The sequence below is a fragment of the Scyliorhinus canicula genome, chromosome 15 (genome assembly GCF_902713615.1).
Source record: "Scyliorhinus canicula chromosome 15, sScyCan1.1, whole genome shotgun sequence".
Taxonomy (NCBI): Eukaryota; Metazoa; Chordata; class Chondrichthyes; order Carcharhiniformes; family Scyliorhinidae; genus Scyliorhinus; species Scyliorhinus canicula.
In genome coordinates this window covers 137,606,165-137,627,449 of record NC_052160.1, presented here as the reverse complement: position 1 = coordinate 137,627,449, position 21,285 = coordinate 137,606,165, and the positions used below count along the sequence as shown (strand labels likewise).

The following is a 21,285-nucleotide window of genomic DNA, read 5'->3' as shown; positions in this document are numbered from 1 at the left end:
AATACAGGAGCAGCTGCAGCTTCTCTCTGGGTACATTTCACATTGAGGATTTGGCTGCCTTGCCCGACATCACGTTAATGGCAGCCAGTGACCAAACATTTGGCAAGGCCTTGTTTTTGGCCTTCTCCTAGGCAGCACAGTGGATTATCCCTGGGTGGCGCGGTGGGTTAGCCCTGCTGCCTCACGGCGCCGAGGTCCCAGGATCGATCCCGGCTCTGGGTCACTGTCCGTGTGGAGTTTGCACATTCTCCCCGTGTTTGCGTGGGGTTCGCCCCCACAACCCAAAAGATGTGCAGGGTAGGTGGATTGGTCACGCTAATTGGAAAAAAATGAATTGGATACTCTAAATTTATATTGAAAGAAAAATAATTTTGTTGGCCTTCTCCACAGCGCCCAGCAAAGACCTCACAACCGGTGCATTGTATGAGCTGAAAATGGCCTCCCTTGTCTTGGCCCGAGCGATTGGTGCTCTGCTAACTGGGTGGGCACGTGCCCGGCAGCTGTTGGGAAGAGAACGGATTTCGAATGCAGCATTCAATTGGCAGCTGCAGAGGGAGCCTAGCAGTCACGGAGAGAAAAGATCGGCCTTGTCGGGAGGCATGATGCAAGGGTGATTTCGCAGAAGCGTCGGCGGTCGAGCCACACTTGCATCCTTCCCGCAGCAGACCAATATGGCCTAGAAACACTGACCTAGAATCCATTGGCATCCGGCGGCAAGAAAACATTTCGAAACTTTTGTTCTGCCAACTCCCGTGTAGTGATCTGTATATCTGTGTAAATATACGAGGGGGCAATGTAGATGCAATACAACTGAGCAAGCACTAGAGGGAGCACGGGAGAGGTATAAATAGAGACAGACAGGAAGTTAGGGGTCACTTCACAGGAACTGCAGCTGGGAGCAGAACACAGACAGGCAGCTCAGATATAACATAGTTTAAGCGCTGGAGAGAGAACAAACTCACAATAAGCATCTACCACAACTTTAAGACTACGAGCTTTATTCAGTGACAAGGAACAACACATCACGGATATCTTTGTTTTATTCTTATTTAAACCTCCTGCATCAGTGCCCTTTCTTACGATCGACTTCAACGTCCAGTCCGCAGAATCTCCTCCACCGCTCTAGTCGCCGCCTCCTCTTTTTGCGCCGGCGATTTCAGTCCCTCGGCAGGTATTGTTTCTTGCCTCAATCCTCGTCGCCAGTTTTTGCTTTTATTATGTTCTCAATTTTCTGCAAAGAGAAAAGGTTTGGAGGTGCCGCAGGCATGGATTTCTGACAAACAAGATGCGAGGTTTATTAGGAGATGTTACTCATACAATCTAAGATGGAGAACTGAAGACCACACAAACACTCTGCTGACATCACTATAGATCAGATGATGTTCCACCAGCAGGGCGCGTTCTCTAATACAGAGAAATTTCAAATTATAATCAAGTATGAAATAACATTGGAGCGTAACTTCTAAAAGCAAGTGAAAATGTTCTGGACATTAGGCTCTGATCCTCTGGCCAGTCTTCGAGTGCCGCTCTGATCCATTCGTGTTCTGTGGTTGATGTTTACGTTTAACCCTTCATTTGCTGTCCTGGGGAACTGAATAAGAAATTAATTTAAGCAACTGACCTGTAGAAAATGAATTGATTGTCCTTCTTTCAAAAGTGTTTCACGTGAAGGGCTACCAGGCAATAATACGCAGGGGAGATGGTGGATGGCAATATTCTGATCCAAATGGTGAGATTGGTCTGCCATAACGTCTAACTCTGATATTGTTCAACTTACCTGGGGTTTGGGGAACTTTCTATTTTGCAATTGGTGCCCATGGCACTGGGTCCCAGGTTGAACAATGCAACACACTGTGCCTGATCCAGGAACGCTGTTGATGCTTCTCCCATCCCCTGTTTCATATTTGCCTTTGAACGTAGGCATTGATTTAAGATGAAGGTCAGCATTCTCCACTATGGATCATAGATGCTCTTGCCAGTGGAGAATCGCTACTGGTCTCTGCTGGCGTTAGGAGCAGCGCCCGGAATGTGAGTCTCTCTCCTTACCCATGCTAATTTATGCATGGGGAAGAGCTTGCCCCCACAGCAGAAAGCACGTAGCTGCTTTTGATGTGATGAGAATCTGTCAATCATGGCAAGAGTGTTTATAAACATTGTGGTTAGCATCACAACAGGCTATTTGAGATGCAGTCAAGTCTGAAGGGAAAGAAAGATAAACAATCCACCTAGCAAGTGTCTCTGGAGTATTAAAACTGTCATCACTGGCTAATGAAATGTATTGTTGCGTGGAATTGAATGGAAGATTTGCATTTCAAAGCTTATCGAGGGATTTGAAGCCTTTTCAGTGTACTTGGTCTTCAAGGAAGCCTCTGGCAAAGCTGCTGTGTTAAACATTATTGCCTGAGGCAGCAGGTGTTAGGGAAGGGGAAGTGAAAATGCAGTGATTTTTGCTCTACTTCCTGGACTTCTCTTCAACTTTCAGGCACGAGTGACTGACAGGAACCTCTGATCGGGGGTTTGTTGGGGGATTTGATGGGTGGTTTTGATGAGGGAGCTGGTGGGGGGGTTGGGGGGGGGGGGGGGGGAGTCGGGTCACCTTCATGCCTGTCTGCTGTTGGTGAGGGGGTGACCTGGTATCGTCATGACCGAGGGTCAATTCCAGAGTGGACAACAGTGTGCGGCCCATCAGCTCCCCTACAGGTTTGACCCGATATATTTATTTGCACCTATTTTGGAATGAGAATGGCATGGATGAGAATAAATTACATTCTTTATTTTACAATTCACAGCAGCTTTCTGGTAGAATCATTTAAGTGGGATACACACATCGATGGTCAGGAACTAGAGCATACTTTCAGACAAAGTACACGGACCACAGGCACTAACTGGAAATGGTAATTCTGTCGGTGACACAATATCTACAGCATCAATGGCAACCTGCACTTTTATATCTCCTTTAATGTAGTAAAGTGTCGACAACAACACTGAGCCACAGAAGGAGATATTGGGTAAATGACCAAAAGCTGATCAGTTTTCCACACTTGACCTTGTGCTGCACTCACGTGGGTTGTGACTGGGTCAAGCGGTTACATAAGGCAGGTTTCACCTCCATGAGCGCGGCAGCCCCGACATTGGGAGGGAATGTGCGTCACCACGAGTGGGCGGAGAGTCTGCCAGTTAAATTTTGTGGGTAGCCGCCTATTATGGATGGCCGTCTGCCCACAGAACTGTCGACTCAGCCAGAGGGTCAGTAACTCAGCAGGAACACCGGGAGTGGTGTTGTCTCCAGAGGCAGAAGGGAGACCTGATCTCTACAGGTTTGTTGAGGCCCCAAGGCCTGTCTGCCCCCAGGGCTCTCTATTTGCTGCTTAAAACCTCCCCTCAGCTGGGCTGTCGCTCAGAGGTTGACTCCATTTAGCTGGTGCCTCCACCACATGTGACAGGGAGTTGCCACGTTGTTGGCTAAATGTAGACAGCCCTGTAAAATGGGCCTTGCTGCTGGTCCACCCAGCAACGCCCACATCCCACAAATTAATACTTAAAAAAAGGCGCCTTGACATCTGTAAATCGTCTGTCTGTCTCCATGGGGCAATTAGCCTGCCCACTCCCCCCCCCCCCCCCCCACGGCCAGTAAATTACCCCGATGGGAGGACTGTGTCGAGGAGCTGATCTGATTCTGCTTCCCAGGGTTTTACCTCCATTTCTCTCCCTGTTGATCGTTAAAATTCAGCCCATATCATCAGGTAGTTGTTGTAATGTTCTTGTTGGATGGTCTAATTTATTACAAGAACACTTGTAGTTAAAGTTAGAAACGGATAAACTATACAAGACAGCAGATGAACAACAGCAAAATCATGTCACATGCAAGCTCCCTCTTTTCCTTCCTCCAGCCAATGTCTGGTCAGCTGAATTCACCTATATACGAGTGAGACTCTTAGTGGTCCGTCAGTGAATTGCAACACTACCGTGATATCACTGCAGTTATGTTCTGTAATCAGTCAGTGATCAATGTATGTGAATGTTTTTGTATCATCTGCCTGCTCTGATTTGTCCTCTCTCATGGATTTCCATTTGAGAACAAAAACTCCAGACCAACTGCAGTCGACAGGCATAAAGCTTACGGTAAAAGCCATCGTTATAACATCGGAATGGTGACAATGCTTCACTCACTTGGAGTTTATGAGCAGTGGGTATTTTATTTTGGATCTTTGACCTATTATTTTGAGGCAACTTTCAAAGTGCTTGAGCTTTTCAACTGAACGAAATCACCTTGAATATTAGAATCATGAGATTTAAATGATCATACCTGGATTTCTTTGCAAATCGTGTCCAACATGTGACTGAAACGGTGCAAACAGCCAGAGCAGCAAAGAGCAGCCAGCGGAATAGAGTCCATAAACGGTGACTGTTCAGTTCAGCTTCTCTAGTTAAACAGGAAGCTATCATTAGTACATTATAAAAGTGCTTACACCCCATGATGAGTATTTTTAGCCTTTTAGCGTCCCGAGGAATTGTGACACGTAATAGTGAATGCACTGAGATTTGTCCATTTTCCAGCCTGCGCACATATCTAGGAGGGCTTGGGCCGCCCATAAACACAGGTAAAATAGGACTTGTATACAGTAAACACAGCCACGCACTTCAGCAGACCACAAGGTGCCAGTCCAAACCCCAGTAATAAAATACACAGCATGAAAGTAAACTGTATTAGTAATTAATTTTATAGTTATTCCTTCACGAGACATGGACATTACTGGGTAGATCAGAATTGATTGCCCATCCCTGATTTCTCTTGAGAAGATGGAGGTGAGCAGCCTGCTTGAACTGCTGTGGTGTAAGTACACCCACTGTGCTGTTAGGAAGGGAGTTCCAGGATTTTGACTCAACAACAGTGAAGGAACGGCGATATCTTCCCAAGTCAGGGTGGTGAATCACTTGGAGGGGAACCTCCAGGTGGTGGGGTTCCCAGGTATCTGCTGCTCTTGCCCTTCTAGATGGTAGTGGTCGTGGGTTTGGAAGGTGCGATCTAAGGAACCTTGGTGAGTGCCTGCATTGCATCTTGTAGATGGTACACATGGCGCTTCTTTGCGCCAGTGCTGAATGTTTGTGGATGGGTGCCAATAAAGTGGGCTGCCTTGTCCTGGATGGTGCCACGTTTCTTGAGTGTGGTTAAGCAATATAATATGTGGAGTGGAACCTTTGTCAACTGTGATGAGGATAGTCTTGAACTTTAAAGGGACAGATATGCTGGCGGATTATACATACAAGTGGCATATGAAGTTCAATGTAGAGAAGTGTGAGGTGATTCATTTTGGCAGGAAGAAAATGGAGAGACAGCAGAAAACAATGGGAGAAGCTCCAAAGGAGGTGCCCAGATGGATATCACTGGAGATGCATATGAAGCTGGCAGGGCATGTGGAGATGTTAATAAAGCTAATAGGATCTTAGGCTTTATTAATACAGACTGACAAATTATTGATTGATTTATTTATTTGCTGCCTTTAAGGATTGATTGAGTGTATAGCTTGAGAAGAAAATTATTCAAGACACCCTAACTGCAGAATGATAGTCACTGTTTCAGATAATGAATACACTCTTGAACTTTGGTGCCATGCCTGCATAAATTCAGACATTGTTTCATAAAATATTTTGTATAATGTATAGACCATTGTATTCTAGTGCATTTAGTAATGAAAATGTATCAGATAATTAGCAACAGCAAGGTTAATAGCTCGCCATGACGGGAGCATCTTATCCTCGTACAGTGGTGCGCATGTAGACACTGAATTAATTTTGATGGACATTAGTAAATCTCAAGTAATGACCAATGTTTGATTAATAAATCATCTTCTAAGTGACAAACATCTATTTGAATAAACCAGGAGGTCTCAGCTGAGTATTTGAAACCAATGAGAGTGAATGAGGGATTAGACCATCGATAGAAATCTCCTTAAGAGAAAGACCTCGTGGTTAAGGGGTTGGTCCAAATTTATGCTTTCATGAATTTTTGAACGATCTATCGACTTAATTTGTTTTGACGTAATTTTATTTGAACTTTTCTTCTGCTTTATGTTTTACGCTTTTCGCTATGTTCTGACAAGTTTCTGTATTATTTTGATCAACGATTTTGATTTAGTTTTTTTGCAAGTGTATTAAGGTGAATAATTAGCAAATAAAAGTTGTATTTTGGACACCTCCAATCAACCGGACTTTTGAGTCTTATCAGAAGATAGAATAAGCAATCCTATCGGGGCATTGTGTACAAGAGTAAGGACGTCATGTTGAACTTGTATAAGACGCTACGCATAGAGAAAAACAAAGTGGATCAGTATTATTATTTCTGAGATTTTACTATTTTTCACCTTCTGGGTGGTTAGGTCTCATGTTGAGATTGTGTCCCGTTCTCGCCGTCATACATGAGGACGTTTTGAAGGCATGGGAGGCAGTACAGAGGGGATACACAAGAATGATTCCAGGGATTAAGATCTGTAGCTATGAGGATGGATTGGAGAAGTTCGGACTGTTTTCCTTGGAGAAAATAAGGCTGAGAAGAGACTTGATAGAGGTGTTCATGACCCTGAGGGGTATGGGCAGGGGAATTAATGAGATACTGGGCGGGATTTTCTCAGCCCAGGCCGGAGAATCGTCTGGCCGGGCGTGAATTGCGCGACGCTGCCGAGACGGCGGTCTGCCGACTCTCCGGAGAGTGGAGAATCGGGGCGCCTGTCAGGGCAGCTCTACGCGCCCCCCCCGGCGATTCTCCACCCGGGATGGGCCGAGCGGCTGGACAAAAAATCCGAGTACCTCCAGCACCGTCCACGTGTGGCCTTACCCGGTGGGGCCTCGGCATCCATCCATCTGTGGGTAGCCTGGTGGGGGAGGGAAGTGGGGTCCGACCCTGGGGGGAAGGGGGGGGACTCCGCGATCAGGGCCTACCAATCGGTGGGCCGGCCTCTCAGGCTGGGGGCCTCTTTCATTCCCTGCCGGCCTTGTCGCCCTACGCCATGTTGCATCGAGCCGGCGTGGAGAAGGGAGCCACCATGCTTGCGCGCATTGGCACCTTTCGCACTGCGCATGCGCAGACCCGCGATGCCCATCTGACACCTGTATCGGCAGCTGGAGCGGTATGGGTCATTCCAGTGCCGTGCTTGCCCCCTGTAGGGGTCATAATCGCTGCTCCTGAGGGCATGTTGACGGCGTCGAGGAACGCGACACCGTTTACGACTGCGTCAACACTTAGCCTCAGGATCAGAGAATCCCGCCCACTGTTTCCACTCAAGTGAGAATCTCTTGGCAAAAGGAGTAAAAGTGATGTGAGGAAATGTTTCATCCAGAGGCTGGAATGAACTTCCTCTGATGGCGGTGGAGTTAGATTCGATCTAAGTATTCGAAAGGGAATTGGATTGCTATTTGAAAAGAAAAAATCTGCAATGTTACTGGGATAAGGCAGAGGACTTGGCAGCATGCTTTTTTCAGAGAGCTGGTGGAGACTCGATGGGCCAAATGGACTCCTTTCGCACTGCAAAGTTTCTGTGATTTTGTAATGTCTGACGTGATAAAATACATTTCGATACTCAGGCTTGACCAGAACAATTGCCATGATATAATGCTGCAGTTTTCATTTACTTATCTAACTGCTAAATAGGGGACATGGGAAGGCGGTGGCATAGTGGGATTGTCACTGGACTGGTGACCCAGAGAACTCTCGGGGTCCCTGGTTCAATTCCTGCCACTGCAGATAGTGAAATTTGAATTCAATAAAAATCGGGAATTAAAAGTTTAAAAATGACCATGAAACTTTTGTCAATTGTCGTAAAAACCCATCTGGTTCACAAATGTCCTTTTGGGAAGGAAATCTGCCTACCTTACCCGGTCTGGCCTATGTGTGACTCCAGACCCACATCAATGTGGTTGACTCTTAACTGCCTCTGGAGAGCAATTAGGGCTGGGCAATAAATGCAGGCACAGCCAGCGACACCCACGTCCCATGAACAAGTTAAAAATAATAGTCCTTGAAATCTGACTTGCCTAAAAAGGCCACCTGACCCGTAGATATAGGGTTGGCTGTACTTTGAACTGCGACTGCCCAAAGAATACTGAAGTACAATCTTGCTGTCAGCTCTATAGGGTCATCTTGGCTAATGTTCTGTAGGCTGCCATTCCTTATATATGGTTACTAAAGAAACAAATATATTGATTTCAACTTACATGTGAATGGGACTTATGGAAGAAGAAGGTGTCACAGTATCCGATGTTATCCTGGGGTTAGGGCCCATTGTTGAAGTCCATTGCAGTTCTATAATAGAGGAAGCCGTTGAACATTTTATTAATGAAGGCGATCTATTTCAATATTCATTTCTGGGATGTGGGTTTTGCGGGCGAAGCCAACATTCATTATCCATCACTAACTGTTCTTGAGAAGGTGGTGGGTGAGCTGCCTTCTTGAACCATTGGAGTCCTTGAGGTGTAGGTACACCCACAGTGCTGTTGGTGAAGGGTGTTCCAGGACTTTAACCCAATTATTCTCTTGACTACGCCACATTTTTTAAATGTGAAATTTCCACCCCGTACCATTTGAGTCACTTAATTCAGCTGATCGTTCCTTTTTAAAGGTAAAATACTGGGATGCATTTGTTAGTCCATGGCACGCAGTCACCCTTCACACCCTTCCCTCTTATTCACACAAGCCATTTCTTCTTTTTTTATTTAGAGTACCCAATTCATTTTTTCCAATTAAGGGGCAATTTAGTGTGGTCAATCCACCTACCCTGCACATCTTTGGGTTGTGGGGGCGAAACCCACGCAAACACGGGGAGAATGTGCAAACTCCACACGGACAGTGACCCAGAGCCGGGATCGAATCTGGGACCTCAGCGCCGTGAGGCTGCCCTGCACAAGCCATTTCCAACACCCACAACTCCCGACCTCTCCTTGTGGAGAAGGGAGGACAGAACGTCAGGGAGAGGCAGAGACCTGGGTGGGTTAGAGGGTGGGGTGTGGGGACAGCCAGCTGGGCGGGTTAGAGGGTGGGGTGTGGGGACAGCCAGCTGGGCGGTAGGTGTAGGGTGGGTGTGGGGACAGCCAGCTGGGTGGCCATTGGCAAGGTTACCCACCCGGGTGATCGGCCATGTCTGGGAAACTGAAGCTCGTCATTTTCACTGTCAAAGGCTTCCCAGCCTGTCAGTTTTATTGAAGAAATGTTGTGCAGTCGCCTCAGTGACACGAGTAAGTTCCAAGCAGCTTGGAAAAGAAGTCCGCTGTCTGTTAAGGTCAGAATCCTTAATTTAAATAGAACTTAATTGCTTATCTGAATATGTAAATGACATATCTGACAGCGAGCTGCACGAGGGTTCCCCGCCCCCCATCAAACCTTCCCACGGATATCCTGAAAGGGCACTGGATGCTATCGGGATCCCAACTTTCTGTGACTTGATGTAACCCTTTGCACGCATCCAAACGTGCGTCTATTTAACTGTTAAAATTCACCCAATTACTTTGCGGCTGAACCACACGTGAGAAATGTCTGTCTGTGAACAGATCCGCTGCCAATTCAATCCTCTCAGCAGAGGCAGTGTCCCCAGTGAGTGGGTAGACCTTGCCTTGGAAATCCAGTGTTCCCAGTGGTTGGGTAGACCTTGCCTTGGAAATCCAGTGTTCCCAGTGGTTGGGTAGACCTTGCCTTGGAAATCCAGTGTTCCCAGTGGTTGGGTAGACCTTGCCTTGGAAATCCAGTGTTCCCAGTGGTTGGGTAGACCTTGCCTTGGAAATCCAGTGTTCCCAGTGGTTGGGCATATCGGTAAGTGGATGTCCACCCCTCCAGCAAATCCACAATATGCAGAGCATGATCCAAAATCACTACTGCAGGTTAGGTGGATTGGCTATGGTGACTTGCCCATTAGTGTCCAAAATGTTGGGTTGGGTTATGGGGATAGGTATGGTGCTCCTTCAGAGGGTCGAGGAAAACTCGATAGGCTGAACAGCCTCCTTCTGCAACGTAGGGGTTCGATGATCCTATGGCAGCACAGTGGTTGACACTGTTGCTTCACACAGCCTGGGACCTGAGTTTGATTCCCGGCTTGGGTCACTGTCTGTGCGGAGTCTGCACATTCTCCCCGTGTCTGCGTGGGTTTCCTCCGGGTGCTCTGGTTTTCTCCCACAACTCCCGAAAGACATGCTTGTTAGGTGAATTGGACATTCTGAATTCTCCCTCTGTGTACCCGAACAGGCACCGGAGTGTGGCGACGAGGGGCTTTTCACAGTAACTTCATTGCAATGTTGATATAAGCCTACTTGTGACAATAATAAAGTTTATTATTATTAATATGCATGTGATGAACCCAGTATGTGGTGGCGAGTGATTTAGAGCAGACTGGTGGCTATTTCCGATTACAAATGTTTAAATCAGGAAGAGTAAACTATACAGAAATACATTAGCCATCTTACCTTCAGAAACTTCCAAATCAATAGAAGTCTTTAGATGTATTTTAAATAATGACATTAATATTATCACACACCAGTATCGTCCTCCATCATCCTTCATTAGGTCATCAATTGTTATTGAAAATATCCCTTGTATTTTGTTATCAGTGAGAGATATTCTTCCATTTTCTGGTTCAATAGTGGAAACCACAACAGAACATTCATAATAATCATGACCTCTGCACAATTGTTTAACATGGCTCACATAAAGCAGATCATACTGACAGTTCAGAGTGACCGATCCTCCGAATTCCCCATCAACCTTCTCGGGCGCAGTTAATTGACACAAACCTGTTGAGATATTGATAATTAAAAATGATCAGCAGCTGTATCGCGATCAATACAAACAATATCTAGCCAGATAAATATTCCTGTTCCATTGTTACGACAATCGCTTTTGCCATTACAGATCCAGTTCCATTTTCAACATTGGATTCCTTGCATGGACTCTCATTTAGCCGACCCTTGTTATTCAAATCACTGCGGGTACACCATCTCTACGCCCACTTCTCCCAACGTGCAGCCTGGTGATTATCTAAACATAGAACATACAGCGCAGAAGGAAGCCATTCGGCCCATCTAGTCTGCACCGACCCACTTAAGCCTTCACTTCCACCCTATCCCCGTAACCAGCTAACCCCTCCTAACTATCCCCGGAACCCACTAACCCCTCCTAACCTTTTTGGACACGAAGGGGCAATTTAGCATGGCCAATCCACCTAACCTGCACGTCTTTGGACTGTGGGAGGAAACCGGAGCACCCGGAGGAAACCCACGTAGACACGGGGAGAACGTACAGACTCTGCATAGACAGGGAACCAGCGGGAAATTGAACATGGGACCCTGGCGCTGTGAAGCCACAGTGCTAGCCATTGTGCTACCGTGCTGCCCAGCTCTCCAGATTCTCCACAATCAGAACATTCAGTTAAAATTCCTGCTGATTTCATTATTCATTATTAGCCCTTATTTAAACTGATCGTCGCTATTAAAACGATTAAAAATATTGTTAAATTAAACAAATTCTCTAAATCTGCCTGCTTGTAAACTTATGTAATATATTATCATAGATTATCATAGAATTTACAGTGCAGAAGGAGGCCATTCGGCCCATCGAGTCTGCACCGGCTCTTGGAAAGAGTACCCTACCCAAGGTCAACACCGCCACCCTATCCCCATAACCCAGTAACCCCACCCAACACTAAGGGCAATTTTGGACACTAAGGGCAATTTATCATGGCCAATCCACCTAACCTGCACATCTTTGGACTGTGGGAGGAAACCGGAGCACCCGGAGGAAACCCACGCACACACGGGGAGGATGTGCAGACTCCGCACAGACAGTGACCCAAGCCGGAATCGAACCTGGGACCCTGGAGCTGTGAAGCGATTGTGCTATCCACAATGCTACCGTGCTGCCGGAGCCTTTTGCGGATCAGAGGAATGTTGAGACATCAGGAAGAGGTGGAGACCCTTGGCAACACTTGGTTTCAAATCCCTTGTTATCCTTACCTCATATCAGTCCTATTCCAACTTCTCAGCCCTAATCTCAAAACCTCCACCAGCTCCAGTATCCAGAGTAACTTGTGGAGGGGGGCGCAGAGCGACTGTTTCTATGAAAAGGTGCCTCCTGATTTCGTTCTTGAACAGCCTAACTCTAATTTTAAGATTCTGTCCCTTTGTTCACAAGTCCCCAACTAGAGGAAATAATTTCTCCATGTCTACCCTGCCGATCATTTTCATATTTCGACACCTCCACCAGATAAACTCTCAATCTCCTAAACACCATGGAGTCCCAGCTAGGATTTTGCAGGCTGTCCTGATAATCCAATCCTTTCTAACCTTCATCAGCTCTGATTACAAAAATACTTCTCATCCATGCTAAAGGTTACTATTTCTTTAAATAAAGAGACTTACTTGATAGGGGCATAAGAATCAAAAGAGCAATGAACTCCATTGTCCTGGGCTGCTTTTTCTGCGTTCTCTCTGCCTGGGTGCTGTAATATTTACTGTCCTGCGTTTGAATTGGTTGATTTTTCTGGATGTATTTGTCATTTCCTTCTTATTGCAGCAAAATTGGACAGTTCCTCTTTCACAAAGCGGAGATGGCGTGGGCCCACCTTCCAAAGCTGATTCTGTGCAGACAGGCTAACGCAAGGACCCAAGTTGCTATTCTAAATCTTATGGGGCACTTAACCTCCATAACATTCCAGAGATTTAAATAAAATGTGTTTCACTTGATGGTAAACTCTGATACACTGCCTTCTTAGACAATGCTGTTTTAAATCCCTCTTACACAATAATGCTGCGATAGGATTTCTCACACAGCTTTGAAAACCAATCACCACGACAGCAGGAAAGTGGCAGCTGACGACGTTTTTTTCCTCACAGCAGGAACATAATCATCCAATCAAAATTCAGCCGAAATCATTGTCCATCGCTTCCTTGTCTCCCAGAATGAAACTTCTTGTGAGCTGTGAAGATGACTTTTCTCACTTTCTGACGAGAAGGGGGATTTAAGTAGTTGGGGATTGAACTAATTATGGAGGTTAATAAGCCTAAATTTGGCAATTTGACAGTTTTCCCAATTTCTTTGGAGAATTTAATTTTCCAAAACTGTTTTCTTCTGGGTCTAAAACAAGCTATGAAACGTCTTCTAATGGTGGTCATCTTCCAGGATTGTAGGGCAGCACGGTGGCACAGTGGGTTAGCACTGCTGCCTCACGGCACCGAGGTCCCAGGTTCAATCTCGGCTCTGGGTCACTGTCCGTGTGGAGTTTGCACATTCTCCCCGTGTCTGCGTGGGTTTCGCCCCCACAACCCAAAGATGTGCAGGGTAGGTGGATTTGCCACGCTAAATTGCCCCTTAATTGGAAAAAATGAATTCGGTACTCTAAATTTAAAAAAAAAAATTCCAGGATTGTATCGACATTGGAACAGTTCCTACAGATTGGAGGGTAGCTAATGCTATTTAAAAAGAGAGGTAGAAAGTTAACAGGGAATTATAGACCAGTCAGCCTGGTGTCAGTGGTGGGGAAAATTCTAAAATCCAGGATAAAAGATTTTATAGCAGAGCACTTTGAAAATGGTGGCAGGATCAGAGCAGGTTTAGCACAGTGGGCTAAACAGCTGGGCTAAACAGCTGGCCTGTAATGCAGAACAAGGCCAGCAGTGCCGGTTCAATTACCGTACTGGCCTCCCCGAACAGGAGCCGGAATGTGGTGACTAGGGGCTTTTCACAGTAACTTCATTGAAGCCTACTCGTGACAGTAAGCGATTATTATTATTATTATTATTAGTCAGCTTGGATCTATGAAGGGGAAATCATGCTTGACAAATCTACCAGAATTCTCCGAGGATATAACTAATAGAGTTGATGAGGGGGAGCCAGTGGATGTGGTTTATTTAAACTTTCAGAAGGCTCATGACAAAGTCACTGGCGGGAGTAATTGAGATGGATAGAAAACTGGTTTGGCAGACAGAAACCAAAGAATAGGAACTAGCATGTCTTTTTCAAATTGGCAGGCAGTGGCTGGTGGGGTACCGCAGGAATCGGTGCTGGGATCCCAGCTATTCACAATATATATTAATGATTTAGATGAGGGAACTAAATGTAATATCTCCAAATTTGCAGATGACACAAAGTTGGGTGGGAGGGTGAGCTGTGAGGAGGATTCAGAGATCCTTCAGTGTGAAAAATGGGTAGAACGGATGTGAGGAACAGGTGGGGAGGTGGATTTGAGACCAGGAAGAGATCAGTCATGATCGGATTGAATGGTGGAGCAGGCTCAAAGCTCTGAATTGCCTATTTCTGATCCTAATTCTGATGTTCTTCTGTGATTTGGACAAGTTTAGTGAGTGGGAAAATGAATGGCAGATGCAGTATAATTTGGATCAATGCAAGGTTATCCACTTTGGTAGCAAAAACAGGAAGGCAAATGATTAGGGGCTGGTTTAGCACACTGGGCTAAGCAGGCCAGCAGCACGGTTCAATTCCCGTACCAGGAGCCGGAATGTGGCGACTAGGGGCTTTTCACAGTAACTTCATTGAAGCCTACTTGTGACAATAAGCGATTTTCATTTCATTTTCATATCTGAATGGCCATAAACTAGGAGAGGGTAATGTACAATGGAACCTGGGTATCCTCATACACCACTTGCTGAAGGTAAGCATGCAGGTGCAGCAAGTGGTAAAGAAGGCACATGGTATTTTGGCCTTCATAGCGAGAGAATTCGAGTACAGGAGCAGGAAGGTCTTGATGCAATTATGCAGGGTCTTGGTGAGGCCACACCTGTAATATTGTGTGCAGTTCTGGTCTCCTTATCTGAGGCAGTCTGTTCTTTCTGTCGTGGGAGTGCAGCTAACCTTCAGCAGACTGATTCCCAGGATGGCCAACGGACATGGAGGAGCAATTGAGTCGGTTCGGATTCAATTCACTGGAGTTCAGAAGAATGAGGAAGCATCTCGTAGAATCCTTGTCCCACTGCGAAGTCCACCATACCAGGACCAGGACCAGACCATCTGAGCCCTCCCACAATGCACTACCTGCTCAGACCTCCTCTTCTAGAACCCCAGCACACCCCCTCCCCAGGGACCCATGTAATAGGGAGATCCCCGCCAGGGAAGCCCTGACCAAAGGGACCCCCAACAGGTACCCATGTAATAGGCGGACCCCAACTCCCCACAGGGACCCCCCTGCCTCAGGGAACCTCCTACCTAAGGAGACCCCCCCCTCCCCAATGACGCACACCCCCTGAGAAAACAGACCATTGTCTGGAAGGTAGAGAGCAGTCCAGACAGGAACAGTGGGTAAAGTTACAGCTGTAACATTTACCTTGAAGCTCCACGTGTCCCTTCTATGAAGCTTAACAGCTGTGACTTGCATCTGGTTCCCACAGATCCATTCGCTGCAAGCCATTCATAGCGTTCCAGTGGTGGTCTGTGATTGACAGCTTCTACAAACCAGCTGCAGCTTGGATTCATTCATCTCCCTTCATGGTTCAGTGGCCTGAAGTGTTGAAATTCAAAGTTTACAAACACTGACCACATCAAAGAGCGGTAAGTTCAATCCAAGCACTTACACCCTGGCAGTGAAACCACGCCTGGCACGGTGGATCACAAGGTGGGGGGGGGGTCAAGGGTCAGGCCATAGGTCATGTGACCATCTGTGTTGCCAGCTAAGTACTTTTGGCTGCAAGAAGAGAGGAAGTGAAACCACTTAGCTCCATATCAAGTGTGTTTATAAACATTTTGCTTATGTGATAACTTGCGTGGGACATGTCCAGCTGGGGATAATTGTTTCCCTGTGTGCATTGGTGCTGCAAGCTCCCCCACCATGGGCAGAGTGGCTTATTAGCACCGATATATAAGTTTGGTCAGTGTGGGGCTGACCAGAAAGGAGAGAGGGTCCGGTAAGTTGTATCGGGCCTCGTGTAGGCAATGTTGTTTGTTGAATAAAAAGGCTTTTAAGAAACTGATCGACTCCCCTCAGGTTAGCTTCAAAGCAGCATACTTGAGATGCATTCAAGCGTGAAGGGAAAGATAAATAAACTATCCACCAAGCCGGTGTCTGAACCATGAAACTGTCAATCACAGGATGAAATGAAAATGAAAATCGCTTATTGGCACAAGTAGGCTTCAAATGAAGTTACTGTGAAAAGCCCCTCGTCGCCACATTCCGGCGCCTGTTCGGGGAGGCCGGTACGGGAATTGAACCTACGCTGCTGGCCTGCTTTAAATGGCAACTATTTAGCCCTGTGCTAAACCAGCTGATGAAGTATGAAGGACGATGAAGCATTGCTGTGTGAAGTTGAATGGATGCCCAACATTCCAAATGCTGTCAGAGGATTTCAAGGCTTTTCAAGTGTTGCTTTTGAGGCCGCCTCTGAAACGTTTAACAGCTGCTGTTTTGAAGGTTTTAGTCTGAACAAGCAGATTTTAGGCAAGGGAAGTGTACCTGCTTTGTTTCTTCACTGGACTTCCTGGACCGCTCTTTAGATGTCAGGCAGAGCAGTTCAAGCTGAGGAGGCCACATCGGAACTTTAAAAACTCAGACCAGGAGGATGATGTTGAGCAGAGGCCTGCCTGAGATCACCGTGCCAAGGGTAATCTTCAGCTTGCCCAGGGCTGGAAGGGGCCGACCAGACACGGGACACCCCCTCCATCCCAGGGGTTGTGTCCTGGGGTCAACCCTTCAACCACAGACTGAGCCCACCCAACCCGAGATAGAAGCATCGCGGTGGGAGGGGGGAGAAATATCGGGCTTCCAGCCCGTTAATTGCACACTTATGCATTCTAAACCTGAATTCACATTCTCCGGCTAGCATGGGTGGGTAGCGTGCTGCGGCCGGTGGCAAGACAGTGGAGCATTGCAACAGGTCTGGAACCCAGCACTGATCCCTGTTTTCGGGCAACCCGCCATTCTACAACAGATCCAGAATCCCGATACCGGCGTCGGGAAATGGAGAATCAACCCCTGTATCTCTTTTGTTGTTTATGTGCTTGTTAGGTTAATTAGGTGGGCAGCACGGTAGTATAGTGGTTAGCACTATGGCTTCACAGAGCCTGGGTCCCAGGTTCGATTCCCGCCTGGGTCACTGTCTGTGTGGAGTCTGCACGTTCTCCCCGTGTCTGCGTGGGTTTCCTCCGGGTGCTCCGGTTTCCTCCCACATGACCCGTAGGACGTGTTGTTAGGTGAATTGGACATTCTGAATTCTCCCTCTCTGTACCCGAACAGGTGCCGGAGTGTGGCGACTGGGGGCTTTTCACAGTAACCTCATTGCGGTGTTAATGTAAGTCTACTTGTGACAGTAATAAAGATTATTATAATGCTGGCTTCCACCTTTGTCAGATGGAGGAAGGCCTCAGAAAATAGAAGAGACTACAACTCCAGCTAAGGAGACTATCCCTCACTACGTGTCACCATCCCCACATATCATGGCTCATGTGCTTTTCCTGTCTATTCAGCTAATGTGTCTTATTCAAACTATTTCTTCTAAATTAATTAGTAACCTGCACGGAAATCACTAAAGAACTCGACCCCTTTTTTGGGTGCTCTATAACTCCCAAATTGAAATCTTACAGTGTGAAGACAGGGAGGTCAAGTTAGTTATTTTTTGTGGAAGAGAGTTGCAAAAAGCCAAGGATGTGACCTGTTCAAAAACATCAGCGAATCTTCGCAGAGGGGTTGTAGAGTTACACACGAAATGTCACTGCGGGGGGGGAGGGGGGGGTGGGGGGGGGGGGGGGTCAGCTTTGAGTTGGCACTGAGAATTACGGTGGAATAAATTCCCAGTCAACCATCAATCACAATGCAAATGATTGAAGAGAACAATTCAATTCTTTGAGCTTCAGAGTTGCAGTGAAAAAAAATATGAAATCACGCGAGAAGCAATTACTCAATATCTGTTCTGATGCAATCGATTTTTGTTAAGACGAGATAATAAGACTGTGGGTTTTTTTTGCTCAAAATGTACTTCTGTTCTCAACAATATTTTTTCATTATTGCCCCTTAATTGGAAAAAGTAAAAAAAAGATAATAGTTTTTCAATAATAATTATTATGCAGTCAGCAGCGGGATCTTCACAGGAAGCTCTAAAGTGGGGTAATTCGACATTTAACATTAATAGCTTTGATGTGGGCAAGTGCAGTCATGAGTATCAACAGCTTTAAAATAATAGTTATTAGAGCCCTTTCTCAGCATGATGGTGTGGGAAAGTAACAATCACAGACTTAATGACTGTCACAGGATGTGATAAGAAGCACAGACTTGGCGCTGCCCTCGTAATCAATAAATGGAACAACTGCAACCTGTGGATTGAATCCGAGAATTGTTATAGTGCAGAAGGAGGGCATTTGGCCCACAGAGTCGTTGATAGTGACGTTTAATGGGCAGCTTGACAAATACATGAATAGGATGGGAATGGAGGGATACGGACCCATAAGTATAGAAGATTTTAGTTTAGACGGGCAGCATGGTCGGCGCAGGCTTGGAGGGCCGAAGGGCCTGTTCCTGTGCTGTACTTTTCTTTGTTCTTTGTTGAGTGTGCACCGACCCTCTAATAGGGCACCCTACCGACGCCCACTCACTGCTGCCCCCCGTCTCCCGGTATAACCCCACATAACCTGCATGTCCTTGGAGACAAAGGGCAATTTAGCATGGCCAATCCATCTAACCAATCTACAATTCTCCTTAGTTAGTGAAATATGTTAGCCCAAAATATAACTATTTTACACCGCCTTTGCGTTGCCAATTTGCACCGGAGACACCAATAATGTTGCTTTTTTTAATGAATGGAATACTATCCCACCAGCGTCACCAATAATGTTGCCAAATTAACTAGATATGGCAGTTATTAATGATAATATTGCTTTTCAGAGTCGCCAGGTATCAAATGGTACCACCCAAGGCTTTACCGGATATCGATCAAAGACCAAACAACCAGTTAGTTAGTTCAAGTTCAAGGATAGTTTATTTACACACAAGGATTACTTCGACATGCAACACAAAACACCACAAGTTAAACTACACCTAACAACTACAATAACCTGTACTTAACTTCAGGGCAACCGGCTCTTTGCAGATAAACAAGGCCTTTGTTCGGATCTTCTGCGGTTGGGTACAGGAAGTGGCTTCGTTTCTGCTGGGCTCATCCGTCTGGTAGCGATCGTTGGTATTGAACTTGTCTGTCTGGTCGTTATGCTGCACTTTGGTTGGCATAGGCCGGATCCAAGAGAGACCGAACACATGACTGTGTCTCTTTTTATCCCTCTGGGATTTCGCCCTCTTTGGGGCTGTCCTTAGCTTTGGACCCAATAATTCGACAGGCTTCGATCACTCCCTTCGATTTTGGCCAATAAAGGGGTGGGTGCCTTGAAGGCCGGGCGTGTCCTGAGCGGTCATTGACCTTGTCTGTTTGGGCTTTCTTAGCAAAGGGAGTGGCGCCGGTTAGTCTGCATCTGTATCGGTTACCTGAGTACAGTCCTTTTGTTCTGGGGAAATGGGCCATTAGAATGCAGACGAGCCGGGGTTTTGATTGCGTCTAGCTATCTGGGTTGCAAATACACACACAAGCTCTGAGTGTGTCTGAGTCCTGGGTTGGCCATAATTCCCATGGTCCTTTGCAGGTTGCCATCTGAGATGGCTACATTTGTATCAGAGAGACACCCTTTAGGAGCAGCCATGTGTCTCCCAAGCACGTTTGTGAATAAAAATCTTTGTTACTACAAGTTACGGACTTGCGTGATTGCAATATTTTACCGTCACAAGCACCTTGTGTTTTTTATACTAAGTTTAGTGATATGTAATCCATTAAAAGTGAAATACCGCAGCTACCGAAAAGCTGAAATAAAATCAAAAAGTGTTGGAAATACTCAGCAGGCCTGGCAGCTTCTGTGGAGATAGAAACAAGAGTTAATATTTCAAGTCAGAAGTGTCCCTTCTTCTGAGCCGAGGAATTGGACTTGGATCGTTAACTCTATGTTTCTCTCTCCACATGCTGCCAGATCGGCTGAGCATTTCCAGCACTTTGTTTTAATAAATGCCATATCATGCAACTTGCTGCTGATATTGTTGTTAAAATCTAATATAAATTAACTCAGTCTCTTAGTATTGACGAACAGCAAGAATTTCAGGGAAGATGGAGGGTCAACAGGTCTGACTGAACCACATACTGCAGGAAAGCACAGAAAGAAGCGATGTGGACGGATGGTGCTCAAGAAGCAGATGGACATCATGACAATTTGCAAGACCATGAGCGTTTCATCTTTAGTTCATCACAACAGAACTCCTTGTGACTGAGCCAGTGGATGTTTCTGGTCTTCATCAACTTTGACTACAAAAGTATTTTTTAATGACGCCAAAGGACAAGATTATAAAATATACTTACTTGGTACAGACAGAACAATCAAATGTGCAAATAATTTCAATGTTCTGGACTGTTTCTGGTCAATAAATTCACTGCGTTCGGACATTATTCAGCCGTGCTGTGTTCAGATCACTTGGTTCCTGTGTTATATTTGTGTCAGTGACTTCCTTGTTCATGTAGTTATCAGATCTGAGCTGGTCTTTCACAATAAGGAGGAAGCTGAATCTGGGCTCCCCAACCCAACTAATGGACTGGGGCTCTTACCTTCCATAATGTTCAAAGGATTTAGATGTAAAGTGGAGCGATCTGCTTTATTCTCATCTTTCCATACCCATTGTGGTGATATGCATCACTGTAGATACACAAGGGGTTAATGGAAGTACACGTAGACTAGCTAGACACTAGAGGGAGCACCAGAGATATGACACACACACACTCAACCAATAGGTCAGTAAGATAGGACACGACCAATGGGCATTCACGATACACACAGAGGTGACACTACCACAGGGGGGCATTACACCAACCCATATATAAAGGACACAGCACACATGATCTTCCTCTTTCCAATGGAGACACTCAGTGAGTACAGACACAGGGTTGATTCAATATCACACCCACCACGTGGATTGTAGCAGACTGGTTTGTCAGTCTGAGTAGCTATAGGATTAACAGTAGTGGCGAACCCAAGTTGGAGAATTGTAAATAGTTCAATAAACGTGTTGAAGTTATCTCCGCATCTGAACCTTCCTTTGTCAGAGTGAACATCAAGGAAGCCGCTTATGCTACACCAAGAGCATAACAAGACACCCGTCACTGGGAAAATGCTAGAATCTATTATTAAGGAGTTAATGGCAGATCATTTAGAAAATCATTATACAATCAGATTGAGTCAACATGGTTTTCAAAAAGGAAGCTCATGTTTGACTAAGTTATTAGAGT

General features: G+C 45.9%; 1 protein-coding gene across 2 annotated transcripts; it reads right to left on the bottom strand.

Annotated features, from left to right (window-relative positions):
• Positions 1-977: 977 nt before the first annotated feature.
• Positions 978-20,489, bottom strand: LOC119978232 (CMRF35-like molecule 3). Of its 2 annotated transcripts, none has more exons than XM_038819691.1 (5): positions 20,365-20,489; positions 10,444-10,770; positions 8,209-8,296; positions 4,307-4,423; positions 978-1,591 (listed from the first exon to the last, which is right to left on the bottom strand). In XM_038819691.1, exons 1-5 carry the CDS (start codon positions 20,447-20,449, stop codon positions 1,564-1,566), a joined length of 645 nt encoding a protein of 214 aa, XP_038675619.1. In that variant the 5' UTR covers positions 20,450-20,489; the 3' UTR covers positions 978-1,563. The 2 variants fall into 2 exon arrangements, with proteins under 2 accessions (XP_038675619.1, XP_038675620.1); XM_038819692.1 differs by lacking the exon at positions 20,365-20,489 and adding an exon at positions 12,394-12,638.
• Between the last annotated feature and the right edge of the window lie 796 nt (positions 20,490-21,285).